The sequence below is a fragment of the Alligator mississippiensis genome, chromosome 5 (genome assembly GCF_030867095.1).
Source record: "Alligator mississippiensis isolate rAllMis1 chromosome 5, rAllMis1, whole genome shotgun sequence".
NCBI classification, from domain to species: Eukaryota; Metazoa; Chordata; order Crocodylia; family Alligatoridae; genus Alligator; species Alligator mississippiensis.
Genome location: NC_081828.1, coordinates 217,310,217 through 217,337,830, shown reverse-complemented (window position 1 = coordinate 217,337,830; position 27,614 = coordinate 217,310,217). Strand labels below are relative to the sequence as shown.

General features: G+C 61.6%; 1 protein-coding gene across 1 annotated transcript; it reads right to left on the bottom strand.

Annotated features, from left to right (window-relative positions):
• Positions 1-1,335: 1,335 nt before the first annotated feature.
• On the bottom strand, positions 1,336-25,269 carry MYO1G (myosin IG). Its single transcript, XM_059729265.1, has 22 exons — positions 25,117-25,269; positions 22,092-22,300; positions 21,697-21,790; positions 21,441-21,606; positions 21,189-21,242; positions 20,048-20,143; positions 19,337-19,453; positions 18,997-19,203; positions 18,113-18,258; positions 17,575-17,689; positions 17,294-17,464; positions 16,946-17,016; positions 12,549-12,623; positions 11,810-11,942; positions 10,129-10,295; positions 9,488-9,695; positions 8,916-9,139; positions 8,235-8,379; positions 7,005-7,109; positions 6,335-6,448; positions 5,180-5,334; positions 1,336-1,989 (listed from the first exon to the last, which is right to left on the bottom strand). The coding sequence occupies exons 1-22, from the start codon at positions 25,209-25,211 to the stop codon at positions 1,833-1,835; spliced, it is 3,024 nt and encodes a 1,007-aa protein (XP_059585248.1). The 5' UTR covers positions 25,212-25,269; the 3' UTR covers positions 1,336-1,832.
• Between the last annotated feature and the right edge of the window lie 2,345 nt (positions 25,270-27,614).

The window sequence follows — 27,614 nt, the reverse complement described above, 5'->3', positions numbered from 1 at the left end:
ACGTCAGGGCCTGGAGATGAGTGTCTGGCTCTTTGGTAGGCTCAGGCATGGGCCCAGCCTGTCCAAGGGGGCACAGGGGGTGCCCTCTGCTCCCCCCCCCCGCCTCCCAGTGCTCAGAGTGACTGCACATGCCCCGTGAGAGGGGCACGCATGGCCACGGGTCATGGCGACGAACTGCGCCCCACTCCCAGGCTGGGGTTGGGGCAGCTGGGAGAGCAGCGCAGCCCCTTTTCCAAAGGAGCCGAATGTCTCTCTGGGGGGGGGATAAAGGCAGGACGGGCCGTGTGGGGCTGGACACGTGTGTGCCTGGGAGTCCACAGTGTGTTTGTGTGCACGCAGGTGTATGCGAATGGGTTTGTCTGTAAGCGTGGGTACGTATGCATGCATGTGCCTGTGTGTGCAAGCACAGACATATGCATATACACATACACATGCAAGCATATACATGCATGTGCACATAGGCACGTGTGTACCAGTGCATGTGTGCACACACATCGACGAACAATTCCCACCCCCACTCCTTTACAAGTGAAGTTCATCACCCAGGCGGGTCTTTCCACCGGACCCCACCACGCCGGATTGGAGCAGGACCCCCTTGGACATGGGTTGCGCTGCACACGCGTGTGCACAGAGCTCCCCAGAGCCCCAGGCACCGTGTGCCAGGGCCTTGTCCTCCCCAGCCTTCCTGCCTGATGCCAGGACTCGAGCCTGGAGGGAGAGCAGATGGGGACTAGAGGGAACTGCTCCCCCAGGCAGCCGCCCCTGCAGGGAACGGGACACGCAGGGCCAGTGGGAGCTCGTTAGCCAGTGGCTCTGTGCTATTCAAAGCTGCTCCCCACCTGGGCCTTACGGGAAGGTGCTGCTGGTACCAGCTGGCTTAACCCCTTGCCTCCCCGCATGTCCCAGGCAAAGAGACACCCCCAGTGCCACCACGAGCCGTGTGTAGCAGCAGCTGGGACAGGGCGACAAGCTGGGAAGAGGCCGGGGCAAGGCCCAGGCACAATGGGAGCAGCTCAGGAGAGCATCAGAGAGTTGGGCTGGCTGCCTCTTGTGCTTGCCCCCCTCCCCTGGAGTCTAAGACCCCCCATAAGCACCAGGGAAGCCGGACAACCAGAAGACCCCACAGTGGAAATGCAGCCAGCTCTGGGGTGGACCGGCACAGCCCCAGTAGTGCGCAGCAGCACCATGCAGGACCCCTGCATGCAGACTGGAAGCCTGTTCCTGTCCCCTGTGCAGGCTTGCAGATCTCAGCACCTCCCTAGCTAGGCCTGAGCTGTGCCCGGGAGGGGTCCCCCTGGCCAACCCATGAGATGACGCCAGCCTTGTCTGGTGCCCACAGGGCTCTGGTTTATTTACAAGGGGGCCTGGGGCAGCGGTGCTCCCTGCATACACAGCCTGCCGGGCACCCAGGCTGGGCTCCACCGATCTGAACGCGCAGCGCTGGGGCATTTGTCCGGCAACGGGGTGCAGGGGAGCTCCAGCCCTGGCAGCAATGCAAGCAGGGTCTGGGCTGTCCCTCTTTGGAGGGTGACGGGGCACCGGGGGGAGCCAACAGGTCAGGGCAGGGGGCAAGGAGGTGCGAAGCCGGCAGGGAGGGACATGGGGCTGGAGCCGGCTCTGCCAGCCGACGGCTGTCTGGCTCCTCGAGGGCCGGGGTTGTTGGGCCTCTCCTCCTAGGGGGGATCCAGCGCGGGTCCTGGGGGCTTCTGGGCAGGGCCGGGCAGCTTGTGGGGCCCTCCCGGCCCAGACGCAGCCTTGGCTGGGTGGAGGGGTGACGTCGGCTCCTTCCACCCTCCGGCCCAAGGCTAGGCAGGCCCCTAAGCCCCCTGACCTCAGCTGTGCGGCCAGTAGAGCACGAAGCCATCGCGGCTCTTGCCGAAGTCGGGCGCGGCGGCATCGGGGCGCGTCTGCACAGCCACCAGCCTCCTCTTGCCCCGCAGGCTTATCTGGATGCAGTCGGACACGCGCACCTCCAGCTCCCGCCTGGTCCTGGGGGGAGAGCACGGGTCAGCGCCAGCCTGGAGCCGGCTGCAGGCTGCGACGGGAAAGCAGCCAGGGGCCAAAGTCTCACACCCCTGGCGCTTTGCTTCTGGGGTCCCGGGGATGGGGGGCAAAGAGGGGTGCCCAGCCTCGCTGCCTTGCCCCTGCCAAACCCAGAGGTCTGTGACTACGGGCTTAACGGGAGCAGGGCAGGATCCGGCCCGGGGAGCTGCTATTTCAGGCGGCGGTGGAGGCGGCCGCCCGTCTGCTCCAGGGGCGGAGGTGCCAGCTTCACGCCTGTTGCCTGTTAATTGGAGAGGCTGATTCGGCCGTGGTGGGTTAACCCCATTGCTGCCGGGCCCCCCTCGGGTTCGCTTAGCCTGGCACCACCTTCGGGGAGCTACAGCTGGGGGAAACTGAGGCACAGAGCGGTTCAGGGATCTTGGTGCCTGTCTTCAAGGTCAGGGAGGAAGGCGTGGGAAGGCCAATGTCCTCCCACGTTGTGGGGCTCTGCCATGCAAGTCTGCACACCGCGCACATCCCCAGGCTGGCTCTAGCTGGCTGTGGGGTCACTTATTGCGTGCCCCCTGGACAGGCTTCCCAGGGTAACCACCCACTCCATGGAGGGATCCTGAGATATCTGGAAGGGGGGAGACCCGTTTCTATCCAAGCAGCGACTCCCTGTGCCTCAGTTTCCTCCCCCGTCAGGGGCAGATGAGCCCTCGGGGGGTCCCCGCTGTGCCAGGCCATGGAGCAGGGCTGACCCCCCAGTGGGGGCAGGGTGGGCACGTGGCCTCTGTGCTGCCCGCCCTGGCCCACTCTGCCCCCAGGCCACAGCCAGCCACACTGTCCTTGCTCGCCCACCCCCTTCTCCATCCCATGCTCCTTACTGAATCTCAGCAATTAAAGAGCTCTCTTGCCATTGCCTGGCAACCAGCTCCCAGGTAGAGAGACAGCTGAGAAGTGGGGCAGGGCGGTGGTGTACGGGGGGGCCGCGCCTGGCTGGCCTGGCCGGAGCCGCCGCCTGCCGGCCACGTGGCTGTGTCCCCACCTGTGGGGGTAGGAGGAGGTCGCATCCCCCGAAACCCAGTGGGGACCCCTAAGCACCAATCAGCATGCCCGAGAGCCAGAGTGGCCGTGGGCACGCACCAATCAGCACACCTGGGATCCACGGTGGCCCTAGGCACGCACCAGTCTGCACTTCCGGGATCAATCAGTGTGCCCCGCTCCACGTTACACCCCGACAACCCACCCCGAGCTCCCCACTGTGTGCTACACCCCAACCACAGTATGCCCTGCCCGGTGCTACAGCTTGACAACAGTGTGCACCACCCGGTGCTACAGCCCGCAGGAGTGCATTGCACACCCATCCTCCACCCTAACAGCGCCACCCAGTCAGCCTGACAACCGTGTCTGTCCCAGGAAGGCTGGTGCCAGTCTTTTCACCCAGCAAGTTGGGGGCCGAGGCTGGAGGGAACCCCAGAGTCCTGGAGCCCTTGGCTGTGCCAGCCCCGTGCACGGAGGAGCTCAGGGATCCCAGTCAGATGTGGGGGCACTGCTGCCACTGCTGGCTTAGCCCACCTCATCCCCCTTTCGAGGGTCCACAAAGGGAGCCCAGGCTGAATGCGCACAGCTGACGGCAGTGTGTAAAGGGGCAGGTGCCTGCCGGAAAGGGGCCTGGGGACCCTCCCTGCCAACTGAGGGTGATGCCAGCCTGGGAGCTGGTCCTTGCCCCCTGCCCAGACACTGCGGGCTGGGCTGTGGCAGCCCCCATGTGTGGTGTCTAGCAAAGGCCCAGACCTCCCTGAGGGTGGCCTGGCCTTGTCCCCCCCCACCCATGAGAAGGGCAAGGGATGAGGACTCCGGGACTGGCTCAGTGCAGGGCAGCAGTGCTGTGCCACTGTGTGCCCATGTTATGGGTGGGGAAACTGAGGCAGGTGGCCAGGAGGGGTTCCCCCAGAGCTCTGCTCCTGCCCTGCGCACCCCTCCAGCGCCACGGCCAGCGGCAGGATGGACTCCTCCACCCAGTGCCACATCCCAGCCTGGCCAGATCCGAACCTCAGCCCCTGGCCTGCCCTGCCCTCTTCCTAGCAGCCTGGCACCCCAAGACAGAGCAGCTGGGGGGCACGTGGGGCTGGGGTCACCCAAAAGCTCCCAGGAGACTACAGGAGACTTCTCACATCAGGGGCTGGCATTGGGCCTCATGGGTGTGTGCGGGTATGCATGTGTGTGCGTGCAAGTATGTGAAAGCACGTGCAAGTGTGCATTTGTGTGTGTCCATGTGTGAGTGTGCATGCATGTGTATGTGCAAGTGTGCTTGCATGTGCATGCGTGTGTGCACATAGGTCAGTGTGCAAGTGTGCGAGTGCGTGCACAGAGCTGGGCCTGCATTTGCATGTGCACACAAGTATACATGTGAGTGCATATGAGCACATGTATGTGTACACGCCTGTGCGTGTAGGATGGGGCAGGTGCCCATGCTCCTGCCAGAGCCCTGCTAGAAGCCAGCGCTCTCTGGGCCACGGCAGGAGCGCGGCGCCCTCAAGCGCAGGGGGTCAGGCTGCCCACGCCAGGATGCTGGTGCCCGCAGGGCAGGGGCTGAGTCTCTGGCTGCCTGGGGCTGGCATGAAACCTGGCACGGCCCAGCCACTACAACAGGCCTGTGGAGCGCCCAGCCAGTGTGAGCCAAGCAGCTCCCTCCAGCACAGCTGGTCCCTGGACCCTCCCAGGAGCACCCGCACCTGCCCAGCACGACCCTGGGGCTGACCTGGCTGTCACCTGCTGCCCACGGGCTGCCTGCCCCCTGCTCAGCCCCTGCACACCAGGCAGGGCCCTGCCGACACCAAGCCCAGCCCGGCAGGGCCCTGCACATCCCCCTCTCCCAAGTGGAGCCGCCAAGCATGGGAGCGGCACCATGGAAATGCACCCAGCTCTGAGGTGGAGTGCGGCAGCTGTTCAACAGTCTGAACAAACCTCCCCCTCCACCCACCCCTGGCTCCAGGGAGGACGTGCCAGGTCCAGAAGTTTCCTCCGGGCAGAGAGACGGGGCTGGGGGCAATTCCCAGGGATAACGGATCCCGGGAGCTGCAGCGCTGTAACGTCGGAGACCCAGCTGTGATGCCCCAGCTCAGAGCTCATGCCCACAGGATTGCACCAGCTGGCGCTGGCCGCATTACACTGCCCCCCAGCCCTCACTCACGCTTTGCAGTGGTCGGCCAGCACGCCCACCAGCTCCCCGACCCGGTTGTCCCCCGCCGGCTGCATCTTGTGGAAGCAGACCACCAGGTCGTTGTGGCTGCACGTGTGGAAGACCACCAGCTGGTCCTGCCCGTTGGTCACGCTCACCCCCGTCACCTGCCGACACACACACGCTGCCTTTGGTATCTCAGAGCCCGGGTCACCAGAGGTGGCAGGCGCAGGTCCCTGCGCAGCCACTAGGTGGTGACATCGGGCACCCCTCCCCTTGCACATGATTGGCCACCGTGTCGGCCAATGAGAAAACAGATTTATTCTTATTGGTTCACCGCCGAGGGTAGGAAGGTGAGCTTGCATTCTGATTTGCTGATGGGAGAAGTGGGTGGAGCCAGTGTGGGTAGCTGGGGGTGGCACAGTCCAGGTGCCTGGAGTCCTTTGTACACAGCAATGAGGCTCCCCCCGGCAGTCCCCAAGCCTGGCGTCATGGAGGCTCAAGGCGGTAGAGGCCTCTGAGCGCCACCTGCCGCTGCCCCTGCTCCAGGATGAGGTCAGGGGGAGCAAAATCCCCAGCTCTGGGAGCCCAGTGAGGGCACAAAGCCCCGGCCTCCCTACTGAAGGAAGAGTCCTCAGCCCTCCGGACATGACAGGGCAGCTTGGCACGCTGCCCAGGGCCTGCCCCTGACAGCTTGGGAGCCAGCAGGGCGAGGGAATCCCCTCTGAGCCCAGGGCAGCTGCCACGTGTCTGTCTGGTGCAGGGAGGCAGCTGCCCCGTCTCCCCATGCTGGGTCTTGCAAGAGCCTGTCGCTGGGACTGCAGCCGCCCAGGCTGCATGCAGCTGGGAGCAATTAGCAGGATGGGGCTGGAGCCTGGCCCAGCAGAGGTTGATTCACCAGGACAGGGCCCCTCCGTGCCCCAGAGATGCCTGCCCATGCCCCTGCTGCCTCTGCAAGGCCCCTGCCCCAGGAGCGCTTCAGCTTCATGGCTTCTCCATGCTTCCCCGACTCTGCCTCTGCCTCTGCCGTAGGGTCCCTCCAGCTTCTCCTGCCCTCCCAGGAAGGCTGAGGGTGGAAGCTCTGTGGGGTCCCTGTGGGCTTGGCAGAGGTGCTGTGGGCCTGCACGGTGGCCACCCACCCACCCAGCCCCTGCCCCAGGCACTCACCGTGCTGAGGGGCAGGCTGCGCATGACACGGTACTGCTTGCGGGGCTCCAGCTTGTAGAGGTGCTGGTCTGTGATCAGGATGGCTCGGTCCCGGCTCTTGTTGCAGCGGTTGATCTGCAGGGCAGGCGACACCTGGTTGGGAAGGGGTGGGGGGGATCCCAGGCAGGGCCTCGGGGGGCGCATTGGGGCCCCCTGCTCCGCGCCCGTAGCCCCAGCCCATGCAAGGCAGGGGAGGGGGAACCCCCCTGGCCTGCTCAGGGTATCACCAGGGCTAGAGGCATCAGCACAACCCCAAGCTGCCAGGAGGGACAAGAGGCTCAGGAACGGGGCAGCACTGACCCGTTAGCACCATGGACAGCAGGCATGCAGCATGGGGGAGGGGGTGGGAGGCATGTGCACATGCACAAGTATATACACATATGCACATGTGCACACACAAGAACACATTCACAGATATACACACATTGCATGCGCATATATGTGCACATGTACAAACATTCACACATACACATGCACACGTGTGGATGCACATATGCATACCCATACATACTTGTGCACACCCGCATACACAGGCACACGTGCCAAGGAGAGCCCTCCAGCATTTGCCTTGCCCTGAGCTGCCCACTCGGTGCCCGTGCCGCGTGTCCTGGCTTCCCGCCCGGCCTCTCACCTTGCGGACGTGGCAGGAGAAGAGCACGAAGCCGAAATGCACCTTGTCCTTCAGCGCTTGCACCCTGTGGGCGAACTGGATGGCCAGCGCGGGGTTCTCCACCTCCTGCAAATGGGGGAGTGTCAGGAGTGCTGGGCACAAGGCAGTCGCTGTGGCCCCCGGAGCCAAGCAGGGCCAGCTTCATGCAGCACTTGGATGGGAGACCACAGGGTGAGACCCTCAAAGGGGGGCAGTGCTGCTGGACCCTTCCCCCAGCGGGGTCCAAGCAGGCTCCGCTCTCTCAGCCTCCCATGCTCCTGGCTTATTCCCTCATGCACACATCGACTCCAGGCCCTGTCATGTGCTGCACTGTGTTGCTGTGAGTACTGCTCTGCCCTGCCCTACCCCAGAGGTGGCTGCATTCCTGTAGCACATGCTGAACTGGAGGGGAGCCCTTGCTGAGATCCCCCTGTGCAGCACACCGACACGGCTTGGGCTGCCGTACAGACGTGAGCTCCGTACACATGTCCCCACAGGCGGGTAGCTCGCTAACACGCACAGACACAGGCAGGCAGTGCAGTCCCTGGGCACGTATCAGCAAAGCCGACCCCACGTGTGTATGCACAAGCTAGTGTGGAGGCCCCAGGCCGGTGCTGGGAGTAGGAGACTCAGGATACAGGCAGCACCAACTCATACTGAGCCCTGGGAGAAAAAGCACCCTGTGGGTGGGGGGACCCAATCCCCAAAGGAGGAAGACCCGCACCCGCCAGGTCCTAGAGAGGAATGGAGGGAGTCTGGTTCCCACATCAAGGCTGGTGGGGGTGGGTAAAGAAAAGGGGCTGGCAGGGGGCACGTGAGAGCTGTGCTGGGCGGGACGGGGTGGGGGGAATGGGCCCTGAAATGGGCACTCGTGCACTCAGCTACCAGCAAAATGCAGCTAGCTCTGGGCAGGACACAGCTCTGCTCATGGATCCACAGCAATACTGCCAGGAGACTCCCTGCCCTGTTTCTCTAGGGAGAGGCAGGGGGCACAAGGGGGTACCCCAGCGCAGGGGGCACAGCAGAGAGATCCTAGCAACTGGAAGGAGGTTGAGGGGGCTTGAAGAAAGCTGTGCAATTGCCCTAGTAAGCAGAGTGCTGGGCCTGGCCCACCTGCCCCCCACCCCAGGACGCACAACTGAGGTCCCCATGGCGGTCTCCCCTCCAACCCGCGCTCCTGGGGCCTTAGTGGTGGCCCTGTGTGGTGCTCACCGAGGACAAGTAGTCCCGCGCCCAGCTCCGCTGGCAGCCCCAGTCTGGCCGCAGCCCGTGCAGGTTCTCCATGGCTGCCACCTTGGCTTTGATCTGTGCCATGTCTGAGGGCGGGATGTTCTTGACGATCTGCCGAGCTCGCCACCTGCCCATGGGAGCACAGCAGTCGTGGGTCAGCAGGGCACCCCTGCCCCTGCCCCCACAACCGCCACCCTGGGGCAGCTCCCCACAGGGGCCTGTGCTGTGCAGGGGGGAAATGCAGCCCTGTGCAACACGCCAGGCATGCACATGCATATGCACTTGTGTACATGAATGAACAGGTATGTGCACACGTGTGCATGCATACACATGCACAGACAGCCACAAGTAGAGGCACATGCCCACGTGCATAGCATGCACCGTGGAGCCCTCCAGCGCAGGATGCCACGTAACACCTCCAGTGCACTGAAGGGACACAGTGGGAGCAGGAGTCCTGGGCCGTTGCTGGAGTGCTTGGCTCCCCCTGGGCTGATGTCCCCACCAGTGGCTCAGGGCTGCTGCATGTCCACATGGCTGCACTGAGTGTGGGGCCTGGGCTGGGGGACCAGGGGCCTGGGTTGTGATGGTGGTTCATAGGCAGGGCTGGCTGGGGCAGCAGGTCCTGTGGGGCAGGAGCTGGGCTGTGGGCAGGGGGCATGTTACCTGCGGAAGAGCTGCTGGCTGTGGTCCTGGAAGCGGGCGAGCACGGCGGGTGGGGGGGGCCAGGCCACGCTGCGGCCGTAATCGGGCATGGTGCGCACGCCCTGGAAGCGCCGGCACAGCTCGCGCAGGTAGGCCCGCACCTTGTGCCGCCGGTAGTGGTCCATGATGGTGTAGATGGCGCGCAGCTGCCGGCATCGCCTCCGCGCCAGGGCGCCTCGCCATGCCTGCAGCACATGCCCCCCCTGCTTGTCACAGCCCAGCCCAACTAGGGAGGGGCAGACAGCAGCCACTTGCCCCCCACCCCCAGTGGTGGCCACGTCCCACCCCAGAGGTGGCTGCAATCGAGTGACTCCGCGGACAGACAGGACCCCCTAGACCCTGCTCCCCTCCTGCTCTGGGGGCAAAACCCAGGTGTCCTGACTGTCAATGCCCTCCGCACCCCCCCAGACGCCCTGGACCCCGCTCCCCTCCCGGGCATCCTGACTCCCACTCCCTGAGACATTAACCCTCTCCACGCCACCCCCCTCCCAGCACTGGGGAGGGAACTCAGGAGCCCTGCCCCCCCATCGAACCTTCTGCAGCAGCAGCACGATGATGGGCACGAGCTGGGCCCGCTCCTGCTCCAGTGCCACGAGGGTGCGGGGCGTGCGGATGAAGAGCTTGGAGCGCCCATAGGCCACCTCACCCTGCAGCCCGTGTTGGTCCACCAGTGCCTGCGTGGCCTCCTGGTCCGTGGCCATCAGGTGGTTGGGCCATGTGTACTCGCATGTCATCTTGTACCTATCACGGGTGCCCAGAGGGGTCAGGGTCTGGGCATGGCCTGCCCTGACCCCTTCGAGGGAGCAGGGGTGAGGCAGGGATGCCCAGGGAGGGGGCAACCATGGCTTGGTGGGGCGCAGAGGGAGGTAGTGTGGGCAGAGCAAGGAAGAGCAGGGTTGGGGTCAGGACAAGGTGGGGGATATACCGGAGCAGGAAAAGGTCACATGCTGGCAGGGTTGGGGTCAGGGTTGGAGGTGTGGGGGGCCCATACAAGAGCAAGAAGCAGCCACAGGGCTGGTAGGTGGTGAAGTTGGTGGAAGGTGATGCTGGCAGGGTTGGGGGTCAGGCATCAGGGCATGAGGAGTCGTGCCATAGCAGGAAGTGCCCATAGGACTGGCAGGAGGCAATGCCAGTGGGGTCAGGAGTCGAGGGTCAGGGCATGGGGGGGTCGTACCGGAGCAGGAAGCGGCCGTAGGGCTGGCGGGAGGCAAAGCCGGCGCGTCGCACACGCACGTTCTCCAGTAGCCCCAGGTAGGCGACCTGGTGGCGGCAGCGCTCCTCGTCGAAGGCCATGGGCGACTTGTGGTCGTTGGGCTTGATGCAGCGCACATAGTAGGGCTCCTGCAGGCGCAGGGCAGGAGGGACGTGAGTGGCACAGGGGATCTGGGGGACCCCAAGGGGGCTCTGGGGTGGAGGCTGCAGGGTGAGGCCAGGCTCCACCCAGCCCCACCTGGCTTGAACCTGATGGCCCTGGGGCAGCTCTGACACCAGCTTGTGAGGCCTTGCGGGGAGCAGCTGCTGCATGCACATGCAGCCCGTGCCCCAGCAGGCACCAGCAAGGGCTGCTGTGAAGGGCTGGGGGAGTGTGTGTGTCACCCCCACACCTCCTAGGCACATACTCACTGACTCCAGGCTCAAGCTGTGTCTACTTGTGGGGGTCAGAGGGCATCTACACATGCCCCATGCATGTGTCTGCATGTGCATTACATCACGTGCATGTACAGCCCCAGATGTGTATGTCTCAGTGCATGCATGTGAAGCCATGCCTGCGTAGCTGTGCATGCGTGTCTGTCTCCTTGTGGGTAGGGGTCTGCATATGGGAGTCCATAAATGTGCAGTCATGCATGCGTGTGTCCATGGAGGAGATGGGTCTGTGTATGTGAGCCCAGGCACGTATGGCTGTGTGCACGTGTGTCTGTGAATCCATGTATGCATGCCTGTGTGTGCAGGGGATCTGTGTATGTGAGTCTATGTACATGTAGCCAAATGTGTGTGTGTCCATGGGGGGTAGGTCTGTGCATGCAAGTCCATGCACGTATGTCTGTGTGTGCAGGAGACCTTTGTATGTAAGTCCATACATGCGTAGCCATGTGCATGTATGTCCATGGTGGGGGGGGTGAGTCTGTGCATGTGAGTCCAAGCACGTGCCCATGCATGTGCATGCCCATGATTGGGGGGGGGGTCTGTGTGCCTGGGCATGCCCATGTGCAGAAGCATGTATCCCATGTCTGTGCTGCCATGCACGAGTGTTCCTGTGTCTCCATGTGGGGGCTGCATGCACGTCCCTGCCAGTCTCCCCCCGTGACATGTAGCTGGCTCCCTGCCCCTGCTCCCACCCACGCGCTGCCTTTTCCAACCGGGGCTAATTTTAGCTACAGCAATGCCTGGGAGCAGGTGATGGCTGAGGCATGGGAGCAAACGCCCAGCTGCTCATGGCGCGCTCCCTGCCAGGCACCCCTGCATCCCCCCAGGATCCTGCAGACGGGGAATGGGGCAGGGGGGGCACCCAGAAGCAGATACAAGGGGCTGTAACCAGCCACCCCTCCCTCACCAGACTGCTGCTTGGCTCTGGCTGGCACCAAGCAGGGCAGTGCAGCCCAGGGTGTGGGGTCTGCCTTGTGGAGGGTGCCCAGCCCCAGCCTGGAGGAACCTCATGCTCCTGCACCCCGACCCTTTATGAAGACCAGGTGAAGCCATGCCTCCACTGCCTGCCAATCAAAACAACTGACCTATCAGGCGAGGGGTGGGAACAGTGAGGCTCCGCCCCTGGGGAGGGCACACCTCGTGGTGCATGGCAGTGCCCCCGTGGCAGGAGGGGGGTGGCACGTGGGCAAGGCCCAGTGCCCCAGGGTTACCTTGGAGGCCAGGTTCTCCACCAGTGCCACAATGGAGTTCTTGAACAAGGTGGCGGCCGTCAGCGGGCGCTTGGTCACCTCGGTGATGCTGGCCTCGCCGTCCAGCCACATGGCCTGCACCACGGGGTCTGCGCTGGGAGAGCCCACGACACCACGTCAGCTCTCTGGTGGGGACCGTGTCTCCCCTGGCAGCGCCCACAGCTCCTCCGTCCTGGGCCAGAGCTGGAGCCCCTCCTATGACAACCTGGCCAGTGCCCACAGGGCTGGAGGGGATGCCAAGGAAGCTGGGCATCTCATAGCCCATGGTCTAGCCCCAGTCGGAAGGGAGGTCGGTGCCCGAGCTGAGCCGTGCAGAGCTCTCCCTGCCTGGCACTGCCCTGAGGATGACGAAGCCGCACCTGGGTCCAAACCCATCTCAGGTCGAGCTGGCCACGTACAGCCACGATGACCATGAGAGCACCACAGCAGGCAGCCGTGCCCCAGAGCTCTGTGGCTCCTTGGATGGGCGCCCTCAGGCAGCTCTCCTCCAGATGAACCCAAGTCCCAGAGCCCGGGTCCCGGTCAGCCTGCCAGGGGCTCAGGGCTAGGTGGTGCTGGGCACCCACGACCTGCTTGCCCCATCCCTGGTGCCTCTGCTTGCTGGACATGCCCAGCCCAGGGTGCAATGGTATGGTGCCCGGCAGGGAGGGGCTTGGTTGAAGTCCTGTGCAGGCAGAGGGCAGATGCCCAGGGTGCCTACCTGTTGTACAGAAGCCGCTTGAAGTCCTGGAAGAGGGTGTCCTTGTTCTTGTCGATGAAACCCTCCACTGAGTACCTGCAGCACAGGGCATGGGCACTGCACCCACTCCTTCCACCCTCAGCTCCCCGCCCAGCCCTGTTCTGACCCTCCCAGGGTCCCTCTGGGGTGGTTCCACACGGGGAGCAAAGCAGTGCCCCATTGCCACCCAAAATGACCATGGCACCTTTAAGGCTTAAAAGCCAGTAACCTGCACTTTGAATGGGGGGGCACCTGGGTCGCCGCCACCGTGCAGAGAAGGTCTGGGATGGCAGCGGCTGTGCCTGGGGGCGGGGGATTAAACCCTGTGCAGGGACCTAGAAACCAGCTGTCCCCCAGGGCTGAGCGACCCCAAACAGGGCAGAGGCACAGGCCTTGCTCTGGGTGGCAGAGACACAGTGCTGCAGGGAAGGGAGCAGAGGGGCTCACAGCACAGGGGCCTCCATGCACATGAACACACGTGTACACCTACACACACATGCATGACCACCACTACATGTATGCACACCTACACAACTGCATGCCTGCACCCAGTCATGCACGCACACATATGCAGATAAATGTGTTCATGCCCAAGTGCAAACACAAACACACTTATGCCCACACTTGTATACACTTGCACACTAATATCTGGACAGGCAGGTACACGTATCCAGGCCTGCATTCAGACACACTTGCACAGAAACACGTGCGCACAGCTGCATGCTCACACCCAGTCTTGTGTAGTGTGCATGCACACACACATGTATGGCCAACACTACAGGTATGCACGCCTACATAGCTACTTCTCTAAGTAGCCTGTTCCAATGCTTGACCACCTGCATAGTCATAAAGTTCCCTGTAATTGCCAACCTAAATTTCCCCCGCTGTAGTTTGAGGTCATTGCTCCTAATCCTGTCCCGTACAACCACAGAAAAAATCTCCATCCTCTGTGTAATCACCCTTCAGGTGTTTGAAGACTTATCAAATCTCTCCTTCAGTTTTCTATTCTCCAGACTAAATAAATCTAGTTCTTTTAGCCGTTCCTCATAAATCATGTTTCCCTGGCCTCTAAAAACTTTTCTCCCTCTCTGCTGGACTCTTTCCAATCTGTCCACATCTTTCTTGAAGTGTGGGGCCCAAAACTAGACACAGTACTCCAGGTGAGGACTCACCCACGCTAAGGAGAGCATAAGAATCCCCTCCTTGATTTCCAGAAAACATTTCTGTTAATACCATAAACGAGAGAACACAAGGCAGTAAAGGGGTTTCTACAAGTATATCAAAATTAAGTGGAAAACCAAAGAAACCAGAAGTCTCATGTGGAATGCAAAAGGCAATCTAGTTATGGATGTTGCAGAAAAGGCTGAAATATTTCAGGCCTTTGTCACTTCTGACATGAACAAAGTCAGCTACCAGATGATAAGCAGCAGCAAAGATGGGGAAGGAGACAAACAGCGTAAAAGAGTGGAATAACAGGTTAAAGATTACTTAGAGAAGCTATATTTATTTTAAGTTGGCAGCTTCTGATGGGATCCCACTTAGGGTACTGACAGAATTGGTTGAGGTGGTTTCACAGCCATTGCCTATCATGGGAAGAGCAGTTAGCCAGGTCTGACCACTCACATAGGTTCCTAGCCGAGAAACAGGACCTCTATCTAACTCAGGAGGTGCATAGCCCCACCAGAGACGCCTTGTTGAAACTGGTGCTGGCCACAGGCGACAACCTCGTGAGGGGGCTGCGGGTGCTCGACCACCTGGGTGACAGCAATCATCGCCTGCTTGAATTCACCATCCAGCGCAAGGTGGCAAAAGCCAGCAGCAAGGCAGCAGCCCTGGACTTCAGGAGGGCGGACTTCAATGAGGTAAGAAGAATAGTTGGGGAAGTACTGAGGTCCCGGAGGGGAGGGGAGGGGAGTCGGGTGTCCAAGAGGAGTGGTCGATCCTTAAGGAGACGATCCTCTATGCCCAAAGGGAGGTAATCCCAACATGGGTCAAAGGGGGCAAGAGGGCACAAAAGCTCCCATGGCTCACCAAAAGCATACGGGAACGTCTCCTAGCTAAAAGGGAGGTGTACACCCAATGGAAGGGAGGGACCATCCCCAGGGAGGACTACACCTCGGGTGCTCGGGGCTGCAGGGGGGCGGTCAGGAAGGCCAAGGCGGAGATGGGACTGGGACTAGCTACCCGGATTAAGGACAACAAGAAGTCCTTTTTTAAATACATAGGGGGCAAAAAGAAGGTACCCGGTAACGTGGGGCCTCTGAAAGACATGCTAGGAAATCTGTTTGTCGCACCAGACGACAAGGCTAACCTATTTAACGATTTTTTTGCCTCCGTTTTCCTTAACAGGGACCAGATCAGCCCATCTGCTGGGACCCCCTCAGGCCCCGGGGAAGGCACACACAGGCCTAGGGTCAGTGAGGATCTAGTCAGGGAGCTTCTGGAGGGACTGGACATATTTAAATCAGCTGGTCCTGACGATCTTCACCCCCGAGTGCTGAGGGAACTAGCAGAGGTCATTGCAGGACCTCTGGCACGGCTTTACAAGCGCTCGTGGTGCTCTGGTGTGGTGCCAGAGGACTGGAAAAGGGCCAATGTGGTTCCCATTTTCAAAAAAGGGAGGAAGGAGGACCCAGGGAACTGTAGGCCAGTTAGTCTTACCTCGATCCTGGGCAAGCTTTTTGAGAGAATTATCCTGGCGCATGTCCACGAGGGGTTGGCAGGGGAGGTTATGCTTAGGGGGAACCAACATGGGTTCATTAGAGGCAGGTGCTGTCAAACCAACCTGGTGGCCCTCCATAACCAGGTCACAAAATCCTTAGACGCAGGGGTAGCAGTGGACGTAGTCTTTCTGGACTTCCGGAAGGCCTTCGACACTGTCTCTCGCCCCATTCTCATTAAAAAACTAGGGGACTGTGGTGTTGACACCTCCACAGTCAAATGGGTCACTAACTGGCTGGAGGGCCGCACCCAGAGAGTGGTGGTAGACGGGTCATTTTCGACTTGGAGGGCTGTGGGCAGTGGGGTCCCCCAGGGCTCGGTCCTCGGACCCACGCTGTTCAACATCTTCATCAGTGACTTGGACAAGGGGGTAAAAAGCACCCTATTCAAATTTGCTGACGACACTAAGATGTGGGGGGATGTGGGCACACTAGAAGGGAGGAATAGGCTGCAATTGGATCTAGACAGGTTACAGGGGTGGGCAGATGAGAACAGGATGGGTTTCAACACTGACAAGTGCAAGGTGCTACACCTGGGGAGGAAGAACCAGCAGCAGACCTACAGGCTGGGGAACTCCCTTCTTGTCAGTGCAGAGGCAGAAAAGGATCTTGGAATCATTATTGATGCCAAAATGAACATGGGCTGGCAGTGTGGGGATGCAGTCAGGAAAGCCAGCCGTACCTTGTCGTGCATCCACAGATGCATCTCGAGCAGGTCCAAGGAGGTGATCCTCCCCCTCTACGCGGCACTGGTCAGGCCACAGTTGGAGTACTGTGTCCAGGTCTGGGCCCCACACTTCAGGAGGGATGTGGACAGCATGGAGAGGGTTCAGAGGAGGGCCACCCACATGATCAGGAGCCAGCAGGGCAGGTCCTATGAGGAGAGGCTGAGGGACCTGAACCTGTTCAGCCTTCACGAGAGAAGACTGAGGGGGATCTAGTGGCCTGTTACAAACTAGTCAGGGGGGACCAGCAGGCATTGGGGTCATTTGACCCCAGTGCTCTTTCCTGTCATGGCAGGGGGTTGGACTTGATGATCTGCTCAGGTCCCTTCAGACCCTACCAACTATGAAACTATGAATAGCTGCACACCCATGTCCAGTCAGGCGCATGCACACACACACATGTGCAAATGTACACATGCTCGTGCCCAGTGTTGCACATGTACACACACACACACACACACACACACACACACTGGCCACCAAGCCCAGGCCAGCTCCTCTGCTCACTCCCTGTCCCACAGCTCTGGCAGGGACTCTTCTGAGCCGGGCAGGGGTGGTGGGTATAGGGGAAAGAGCTGAAGCCTTCTCCCTCCACTTCCCCCACCAGCTGCTGTTACCCATGCCCTGCTGGGAGAGGGCAGGGCCCCTCCTTCCCTGGCTCTGGGGGTGGTGGAGAAGGGGGCAGGAGCAGCCCCACACCTAACCCATGCATCCAAGCCGAGCCCTCAGCCAGGCGATGCTCACAGAGGCCTCCCCAGCCTACAGCCCTGGCGATCCTGTCCATGCCCCATCCCTTGCCAGGGCAGAGGTGGGGGGTGGAGACTCAGGGGCTCCCCAGGACAGCTGCACCCTGACATCGAAGCCAGGTGCTGCAGTAGGGTGGAAGCGGTCCCTGTGGTGCCTGCCTGTTCCCAGCGGCGCACCCCAGACTCACGTGACATCACCGGCGTAGTGCCGGACGCGGAAATCCCGGCCAAACTCCAGGGTTTTGTCTGTGGGGCAGAGCTGCGAGTGCGGGGCCAAGAGTGAGGGGGATGGCAGCCTTGTCCTGCTGCCCCCAGAAGGGGCAAACCCCCCTTCCTACCACACCGTCAGACCTGTCTTGGCCCCACACACTCATGCCAAGACCCCCACCTCCCCAGAATGCATTGCTGAGCTCCCACCAGCCCCTGCCATCGTTCCACAACACCCCGTGCCCTGCTCTGCACAGGGCTGCGGCGGGAAACCTGTGCCCAATGTGGACAGGAAGGGGTCATGGGGCATCCTTATCCCACCCCCGTACCTTGCGGCTGGTGTAGTGGGGGTGCCGGCCCAGCCGGGAATCCAAGGAGTTGAGGAAGAGAGCATCAGTGACGGTGCCGGCCGTCAGGCAGGCCTCGTCTAGCAAGGAGATGATGCCCTTGTGCGGCTGCTCCACCAGGTCCACGATGATCTGGTTGTTGAAGTACTCGATCTGTGGGAGATGGGGTCAGCGGGGCCGAGGTGGGAGCACGTGGCCCTGGGATACCCCAGGCCTGGGGAGCCATGGACCCACCCCTACCCCCCTCCACCATGGGCACTCACGTGCTGCCACTCGATGCCCTCCCGCTGGTACTCGTCCTGCTCCTGCCTCAGGATGAGCTCGATGAAAAGCTGCTGCAGCTTCTCATTGCAGTAATTAATGCAGAACTGCTCGAAGCTGGAAATCCACACACGGACGGGCAGAGAGGGGCTGCAGCCCCCATCCTCTGCCCCCTGATGATGTGCCACGCACCCCCGCTCCACACCCAGAGCCCACGCGGGGCTGCACTTCATCTCGCTTTGCGTATTACATGCCTGATGTCCACCATGAGCAGCATAGGAACAGCACACGGCCATGCCTCCTGGCATTGGAGGGCAGAATCCACGTGGCATGAGCAAGGAGGGTGGACTTTGGCCACCTAAACCCGCTTGCCACTGGTGCCCCCTGGGCCCAGCACTGACTGCAGAACCACTAGCCTCTTCCTGTAGGTCTCCCATCCACCCTGTAACCCAAACCAAGCCCTTATGCATGCTGGGAAAGGTGCTATTGAGGAGGGTACCCCTGGGAGGTCACCAGCAGGGGTGGGGGGTGGGGGTATACCTGTTGCGGTCGAAGATCTCAAAGCCATAGATATCGAGGACGCCGATGACGGTGTTCTTGCCGTGAAGCCGGGGGTCGTAGTTCTGCACCTCGATGACGGCGTTGATGCGGCCCACGATCCAGCAGAACAGCCGCTCGTAGATGGCCTGGGGGGACAGAGATGGAGAAGATGCTCCCTGGGCTGCCCATCCCAGCCTGACCCCGCTGGGTCTGCGGGAACTGCACCTTTCAGCAGGCCAGGGAGGATTAGGGGGGGCAGGGGGTGGGCATGGTCACTACTGCCCCATGGCGGGGGCTCGGGGTGTGAATCGACCACCCTCTGTCGCGGGCCGAGGGGGGCTGCCGGTGCTGGGACTGCAGGGGAGTTCCCCAGGTGTAGCTCTGGCTCACAGGCACGGTGTAACCAGGGCTCCCAGGCACTGCAGCCACGGAGCCTTTCCAAGCCGTGTGGGCTCTGCCATGAACCCAGCTCACTCTGCCGCCTGCACCCTCCCCATGCAGAAGATGTCCCAGGGTAGTGATGGAGAAAGCAGAGCCTGCAGTTGCAGGACCTTGGCCTGTTTGGGACCTGTCACAGCTGTGCCCTGGCACTAGGGCAGAAGCCGCCACACAGGCCCAGCCCCGGCAGGTCAGAGTAGCCTGGGCGAGGGAACAGGCCGTGTCCCCAAAGTCTGCCCAGCGATGGTCACCTCCAGGCTCCATGCCATGCAGGGGTAAGCATGGTCCAGGCAATGATCCCAGCTGTACATGGGCACAACCTGTGGCATGGCTGGGCTGTGCCAGGCCTGCCAGAGCTGATGCAGCCCGCTGAGGGCAGTGCCTGGGACGTGTGTGTTAGGGGAGGTATGGACTCCCAGGAGCTGGGGAAGGGGACCCCCGCTCACCTTCGCACAGGCGTCCCGGGCGTAGCTGGCCTCCGTGGTGCTGTGGCCCTTGGCAATGACATCACCTCCCCCAGTGGCCACAGTTCGGAAGAGGAGGGCCTGGAGCAGTTTCTCCGGCTCCGTTGCCGTCAGCGTTGCCACGTGGGACACCAGCGCCATGTCCTCCACCTCCACGTCTTCCCCAGGCATCACGAAGTGCACGTTGCCCTGGACTCCCCCCGGGGAGATGCTGTCAGCCACAGGGCTTCGATGCCAGGACCCCACACAGCCCCCGGAGCCAGCACGGGGCAGGGCACCGGTCCCGAGGATGGGGCCACGGCCAGGCCACCCCGTGACTCACCAGGTGCAGGATGGTGGCCAGGATCCTGTGCACGGAGTCCACCTCCTCAGGACTGAAGCCGATCACCCGCATGGCATCCGCTACCGCCTTGTAGTTGGACTTGTCGTTGTTCATGGACTGCGGCAGTGTTGGGGGGCAGTGTGAGCCGTGGCTCCAGGGAACGCAGGGGGCAGAGACGTCGGTGCCCCCTGCTCACCCCTAGACTGGAGCCAGACTGGGCAGGGTCACCCCCAGGCCTGTCCCTGGCTGGGGTGGTCTCTGCTCAGAGGCTGGGCTGAGCCACGCAGCCTGGTGGGAGCCCACTGTCCCCTGCAGCGGTCTCTAGCCTGACTGGCAGGGCTCCTGGCCATCCCCACTTTGCCTCCTCTGGCTGAGGTCTCACTGGGGCAGCTGTAGGGGCAGGGCTGTGCCCTGGGGTAGGGGGGCTCACTACGGCACAGGGAGTGCAGCCTCCCCACCCCCTGCACAGGGGAGCAATGGCCACGTGGGGACCCGGGGTGGGTGCAGCCAGGGGGACAAGGGTGAACCACCTGTCTTGGGACCTAGTGCTGGCTGCCCCTGCTGGGTCCACAAGGTCCAAGCCCTGCGGTGACAGGTGACGTGGCCTGATCCCGAGAGATGCCCAGGACCCCAGTCCCCACCTTCTGGCTCTGGATGGCCCCAGTGCCTGAGCTCCCCCTCCACTCCCCCCCGGCCTGTGGGCAGACTCACGTTGGTACCAGCGCTCTCCTGGGTGTAGCGGTAAGCTGCGGCATCTCGGGTCAGGTGCAGGGAGCTCAGCAATGTGTCTGAGGCCCCAAGAAGCAGCTGGAGGAAGAAGCAGCGCTGAGACCCCGTAGCCCATGCAGCGGGGGAGGAACCAGGGCAGGAGGTCACAGGAGGACTTCATGGGGAATGAGGGCAGGCAGCATGGCCCTGCTCTGCTCCCCCAGGAGGCTCCTTTCTGTGGGGGCACGGGGCAGAGAGGGGACGCGGCTCCACGAGATGGCAGCTGCACTTCTGCCCCTCGGAGTCAGGTCCAGAGCAGGGCAACAGGAATGATCAGTGGCATGGAGGGGCTTTCATATGGGAGAGACTAATGAGCCAGGTCTGCTCCATTTAGAAGAGACGCTTGAGGGAGAACACAGCAAGGGTTTACAAAATACTAAATGTGGACGAGAAAGTCAATAGAGATTTATTATTGACTGTCTCTCTCAATACAAGAATGAGGGATCACAGCATGAAACTAGCAGGCCATTAGTTTAAAATGAACACAAGGAAGTTCTTTTCCACCCAGCGTGTCATTAAAGGGAAGGGCTCGTTGCCACCAGATGTGGGGGAAGCTGAGTGTTTAGCCAGATTCACGAAGGGATTGGACACGTTCTTGGAGGAAAGGGGTTTTAGTAGCTATGGAGCACAGGAGCTCTGAATCAGAGCATCCCGGACCTGAAATGCCGGAGGCTGCGAGTGAGAGAGGAAGAGTGGGAAAACCCCTGGTCAGATCTAGGTCACTCTCCTTTCCAGCCTCCGCTCCCTGCCGCTGTGTAGCACAGGAGACAAACCTGGGGTCTGACCCAGCACGTGGCAGTGCTGATGTTCTTGTGCTCCCCATGTTCAGTAGCTAGCGGTGCACAGCCCGGTCACCCAGCTGGCAAGGTGTGGGGGCCAGCAGCCCACGCCATCAGGGGATCTGAGCAAGCCCTTTCCCTGGTACAGCCCCAAGCTGTGGGGACTGTGGACCTGCCAGCTCCCCGCTGCCAGGCAGCAATCAGGGATGTGCCACCATGGGAGCCGGGGGCTCTGCCAGGACCCCAAAGTGCCCCGGAGGCTCCCAAGCTGCAGCCTCATGCCCCCAGCCCAGCTGTCCACTCACCTGGTAGAAGGAGTGGAAGTTCCTCTCGCCCGGCTGCTGCTGGAGGATGCGAGACTGCAAGGGCAAGGCCAGGACGTCAGTGCCAGGTACCAGGTCCTGCTGCCCCAGGACCTGATCTGCCAGCCCCGCCAGGCAGAACCATCTAGCTCCGCTCCCCCATGCTCCCGGGCAGCCCCAGCAGGTTGTCCTCCCAGCCCAGGTGCCCCAGGGCACTATCTCCAGCCCCGGGGCCACTTGCCCCTGCCCCCTCACCTTCTCAAGGAGGTAGTTCTGGATGTGGCCGCCAGTGGGGTCACCCTTGAAGTCGAAGTTGATGTCCATGTACTTGCCGAAGCGGCTGGAGTTGTCATTGCGGCTGGTCTTGGCATTGCCAAAGGCCTCCAGCACGCAGTTGGACTTGAGCAGCACGTCCTTCACCCTATGGGGGCAGGAACGGGGCAGCGTGAGCAGGGGGACCAGGCCCAGGCAAGTCAGCACACCCCCCTGTGCCCACCCCAGACCCACTCACCTTTCCACCTCGGCGCGCTGGCTGGGGTTGGTGATGGCCGCGATGTACTGCATGATGTACTTGCTGGCTTCTGTCTTGCCAGCACCGCTCTCCCCTGCCAGACAGACAGATGGGCTAGAAAGAGCTCACAGCCCCCCCACCTTACTGAAACTCAGTGATGTGGGGCTGGAAGCCACGGGGACCAGCCCAGGCAGCTGTAGGGCCAGTAGCATGGGCATGACGTGCCCTGGCTGCTGTGGGCAGCAAGGACTGGAGGTCCAGACCCAGAATGGCAGGGGGCTGGGGGACTCCAGGCTGTAGCACACCCAACAGTACCTTGGGGTGCAGACCCCAGGCTATGTTCTCGCACCCACGTTGTGTGCACACGCACATGCAAGGTCCCTGGGAGCCCCTACCAGAGATGACGATGCAGGTGTCCTTGGCACGGCGCTTCATGGCCTTGTAGGAGGCATCAGCCACAGCGTAGAGGTGGGGGGGCCGCTCGTACAGCTCGCGCCCACGGTACTGCTCGATGACGTCCCGGCCGTACAGCTCCGTGGCCCGGTAGGGGTTCACTGACACCACCACCTCCCCGATGTACGTGTAGATCCGCCCCTTCTCGAACCTGCCAGGACCCAAGTGGCTGTGTGACTATGGGCCCCTTGCACTTCTGCAGCCATGGACATGGTAATGGCGGGGTGCTGATATCCCCCAGCTGAACGTGCCAATCTGGGGGGCATGGGCAGGGCAGCTGGGAGATGTCCCTTGGGCTGGCCCCAGCCTGGGGAGTGGAGGGAACACCTGGGCAAACTCAGGTGCGTATGGTATGCCCTTGTCCCTGGACAGCCTGCAAGGGAAAGGGCAGCAGCATCCCAGGCAGGCTTCAGAGGGTGGAGGAGGGCTGGACTTGGAGGAAGGCAGCGACACAGTGCCTGGGGGTTGTGAAACCTGCTTCTTCCTGTAAACAAAGAGCAGGGAACTCCCAGCCCCATGCTGGCCGCAGAAGGGTGGAGCTCCCCGAGCTGGCAGCGCCCCACCTGCCCCCCAGCTGGAGGGGCCAAGGAGCCGGGGAAGTCCATCGGGGAACAGGAGGGGTCTGCTTAGGTCTGGTCTGACGTATGAGCCCCCCCCTCCCCCCATACATGCATGCTAGCCAGAGCATCACCACTGTGCCCTGCAAGTGCAGGTGCACACATGAGTGAGCGCGCACACACACACACACACACACACACACACACATTAGCCACAGCATCACCAGCATGGCTCACAAGGCCTACCATGTTCAGGTGCACACATGTGTGCACAAGCACATACCTATATACATATTAGCCAGAGCACTGCCAGTGTGCCCCGCAAGATTCAGCAGGTACAGGTACACGTGTGTATGCACATGCAGACACACACGTTAGCCATGGCATCACCACTGTACCCCATAACAATCAAAGAGTGCACTCACACGCACGTGCACACACATGTACAACGCATCGCTAGCATGCCCCATAAAAATCAGCAGGTGCACTGGCTCACTCACTCGCACACGCACTCATGGCAGCACGTTGCAAGCCTCTGATGCCGTGCCCAGTGCCCAGCCCCAGGCTGGCTATGTCTCCATCCCTGGCTGCTCCCCATTGAGCCCCTGCATGCCAGTTACCCCAGACAGCTAGGCAGGGGCACGGGACTGGTGAGCAGCAGTGGGCAGGATGTTGGCAAAGCCAGCACTAGGGGCCTTGGAGCCGTGGACATGCCCCAGGAGTGGGAGGGGAGAGAAGCTGAGGGGATGGAGGAGGGCACCCCCATCCCTGGCTGTCCTGTATAGGCTGATGGGGCTGGCAGGCACCAGAGAGCACAGCAGGGCACTGAGGTCCTGCCCAGCCAGTCCTGGGAACCCAGGAGATCTGGAGGCAGTGGAGGCCTGGCCAGACATGGGAGCTGATGCCTGCAGGGTTGTGGCTCAGCCAGGCCAGGCCATGACCCCAGAAGGCTCACATGGGACCAGGGGCCGGAGGGGTGAGTGCAGGGGGTGCCTGGGAGGCAGGGTTCTCTCCCCAGCTTGGCCCTGCCTCAGTTTCCCCATGGCACAGAGGTGTGTGGTACTGGCTGCCCCCCAGGGCAACACTGGGAGCCTGGGTCAACCCTGCAGAGCTTGAGGCAGTGAGGCTGCACCCCCAATGTGCTCATGGGGGGCAGGAATAAGGGGATGTGGGGAAATGGGCTGGGCTGGGCTGGGGGGGCATGCTGCCAGGAGACTGGCACCTGCCTGGCCTGTCTCCTTAGGGGCCAGCAGGAGCCAGAAAGCTGCCACAGGGCTCAGGGAAAGGGGCTTTGCTCTCCTCCATGCCCCCAAGGCCCAGCCAAGCTGCCTCCCTCCCTCCTGGACCATCAGCATCCTCCTCCCGGGCACACACTCCCCTCTCCCTCACTGTAACCCCCCAGCACCTCCCGCTTCCTGCCTTCACTTGAGCGGTTGCTTGGAGACCACAAGGACTTGGAAGCAACAGCTACTAGAGCAGCAAAGGGTGTGCACGTACTCACGCATGTGAGCAGGTATACACATACATGTATACGCACACAAGCATACACACATATAGGCGCACCCACATATGCACATGCACACATGCATGCACACACACACATATGCATAGGCACACACACCTTCACATGCATGCTTGCACACCCCCCCCACCCCAGAGTGACCACAGCCCAGCACTACAATGCCCCAGACTCTGCAGGAGGCTGCAGGTATCTCACTCCTGTGCCGGGTGCCCTTGGTCCTGGCCAGCCCCACATCTGCCCCGGGCAGGGCAGGGCTCCTGGCTGACAGTGGCTGCTCTCCCTGGAGTGCTGGCCACCCAGGAAGCCCAGAGGCTGCAAGGGACCTGTGACCAGGGCAAGCCAGATGCTCCCTGTTCCGGAGCAGCAGCAGCCCTAGGCTCTGACCCCAGCCAGGAGAGCCCCCAGTCCCAGGGCATGCACCCAGGCTCTGCCAGGGCTGCTGCTTCCAACTCTGGGGTGAGGCCCTGCTGATGGCAAGCAAGGTGCAGCCGCCCTTCTCGGCACAGCACAGCACAGCACAGCACAGCACAGCCAGCCTGAAACTGGAAGTAGGGAGCACATCCCAGCTCCCGCTGACATCACCGGGGCACGTCTGGGTAACTACTGCACTGGGGTGCGGCCCCGCTGCCGGGATTCCCTCGGTGCAGAGGGGGAAGTCCCATGGAAATTTTGCTCCCCAACCTGCCATCAGGGCTCCTGCTTCACCCCAGCACTAGGGAGGGATGGACAACAGCTCTGACCACCCCGGTCGCACTCCTGATCCTCCCGGAGGATGCAGACCAACTGCAGACCCCCAGCCCAGCCTGAGCCATGGCCTCCTAGCCCCCACGCCCTGCCCTAGGTACCATGTTGGTTAGCATGATAAGCAGCATGGTAGGCAGTGGATACCTCAGCTTCAGGTTGGCCAGGAACTGCTCCATGGTCACCTCGTCGAGGAGCACGAAGTCAGACTTCCCAAACTCGAGGCCCTCCAGCTCAGCCATGCTGCTGGGCACACGGGGCCGGGGCTGAGGAGAGATGCAGAAAGCAAGTGCAAGAGGAAAGAGGGCTTTCAAAACCAGCCAGCCCGGCACACGGCTTCCTGTGCGTGGCGGGGAAGGGGCGTTACCGGCGGGGCGGGCCGCGCGGGGAGCCTGGCAGGGGCCCTGCTGCTTGCCTTGCCCAGTGCCGCGAGAGGCCCCTGGCTCAGATAGCCCCCACCTGCACAACACGCATGGGATGGAGGGCCTGTCATAGGTGCCATGTATGCCAGGGAGCTGGTGACAGCATGCCCCAGTGCAGGGGAGCGTGGGCAGGGGCAGAAGCTCTGCAAGGTGGGATGTGGAGAGGGCTGTGGGCATATGCCCCAAAGCCGGTGGATTTGAGGGGTGCCCTTGTGTCCAGGCTCCCAGCCTGGATGAGGGGGATTCTTACCAGGCCCTGGGACACCCCAGCACGGCCCCAGATGCTGGGTGCCACATTTTCTCCCTGCCCATATTCTTGCCTCAAGCCAATACCTCCCTGCAGGGAGCCTCACAGAGGCCCTGCCAGCCTGGGCTTGCAGAACAGCTAGGTGAGGAGCACAGAGGGGCACTGGGGACACAAACATCCTGTGCGGTGGATGCAAAAGGCTCTGGTCTGGGGCTGAAGGGCAGGCAGGGCCCCCCGGCAGTGACAAAGGCTGGGGGCAGGGCACCAGGCCCTATTCTACATAAGCAGCTGCTTTATCAGCCCAGCTTGCATGGTGCACTGAAATAGCTGCTCAGCGCTTCGTGACACCCAGCCCTGCCATGACTCATTTCCTCCCTGTGACACTCGGCAGGCCGTGGCAGACGCGGGACCACGCAGCATCCTTCCTGCTAATGGGGGGGGCTTGCCCTGCAGCTCAGCCTCTGCCACGTCTTCCTGGGACGGTCCCCGCGGGACGTGTGTGGAGGGGGGGAATGGCCCAGGGGGTTTCTGGGCTGTCGTCCCAGTGATGCTCATCAGCAGGTGGGTTTTTTCTGCTGGATGGTGGGAATCCACCAGCTCCCACTCACAGCTGGGCGCACCCTGCAGCCGGGTCAGTGTCTCTGTAGTCCCTGGGGCATATATACGATACTCTCTGGTCCGAACAGGGTGCAGGGGGGTCCAGCTCATCGTTTCTGTCAGCTAAAGCCTGGCCCCAGCTGGACCCATGAGGTCAATCTAGTCCAAACCCTGGTCCTGACCCAGCCCTGCTTGGCCCCCTCTTGTATCCTCAGCACAGGCTATGCCAGGGGCCAGCACGCTGCATGCGCCAAATGGGAATGCACCCTCAGGGTGCAGAGGTACTGACCCCATCCGGGGCAGCTGTGTGCGGCCAGTTGAGAAGGACTGGACTCTCAACACCATTGTTCGTACACTCCCTTTTAAGAGAGAAGCTAAGGATCAGGGGATATAGGAGGATTGCTCGATCCAGAGGTCAGCACCCCTACCTACAGGCAGCTACATACCATATTGTTCTGATTATACATCGGCCTTGCATAGAAGTCGACCCCATGTTGTCAGGTCCAGTTTCAGGAAAAACCATGTTTCCCTGCTGAATAGAAGTCAGTAACTGCAAACAGAGACCTCAACTTACAAAATCCCCCAGAAAAATCCAACAATGGGAGGCAGGGACCCAAAGGGTTAAACATAACACAAACAGGATAAAAAAAGCACCTTCAGAAGCAAAGATAATTTTGCCTGAGACTCCCCGCCTTGTCTCCAGCCTCAGATTCCAGATCAAGAGGGATATTTTTAGTTAGAACAGAAATGGTTCACAGGTTTAAACAAGGACAGGTTAGATATGGATTGCAGTCCTGGATTCAGGCTTTATGTGATGCAAGAGCCTGGGTCCAAACAGCCTTAATTTGAGGTACTCCAAATGCTGGTTTTGGAGCAATGTGGGGTTGTACATGCACCATCCTTACCTGCAGGTGACCTCCCCCAGGCAAGGCACCTTCAGCTCAGCTGTGTCGGGGGAAGGAAACGTATTGCTGGCTGCTAAATATTTTAAAGGTTTCAGTTGAGCGCAGAGGAGCGTCCAGATCAGAAGCCACCCAAGCAATAGCTGCACGGTCCTCTGCAAGACAAGCAAGCCAAAAAAAGCACTGAAGCCCAAGGGGCGGTTTCTGAACGCCTACACTTCTGACCCCTGGGCAACCCTGTGGGGTTTCCTGCCCACTCGCACGACAGGCCGGTTCCTGGCTCTATGGCTCCCCTGACCTGCCCCAGAGCTGGGTCCCAGGGTTCCCCTGGGAACTCAGGTTCCCACCAGTTTCATAGGGTTTCTGAGCTCCCATGCCAGCAGGGCTGTGGGGAGGGGGTAGTGCGAGTCACCCAGCCATCGGGGTGCTTCTCTGCGGGAGCGGAGTCTGCTACAGCCATGCCTGAGCAGATGAGCA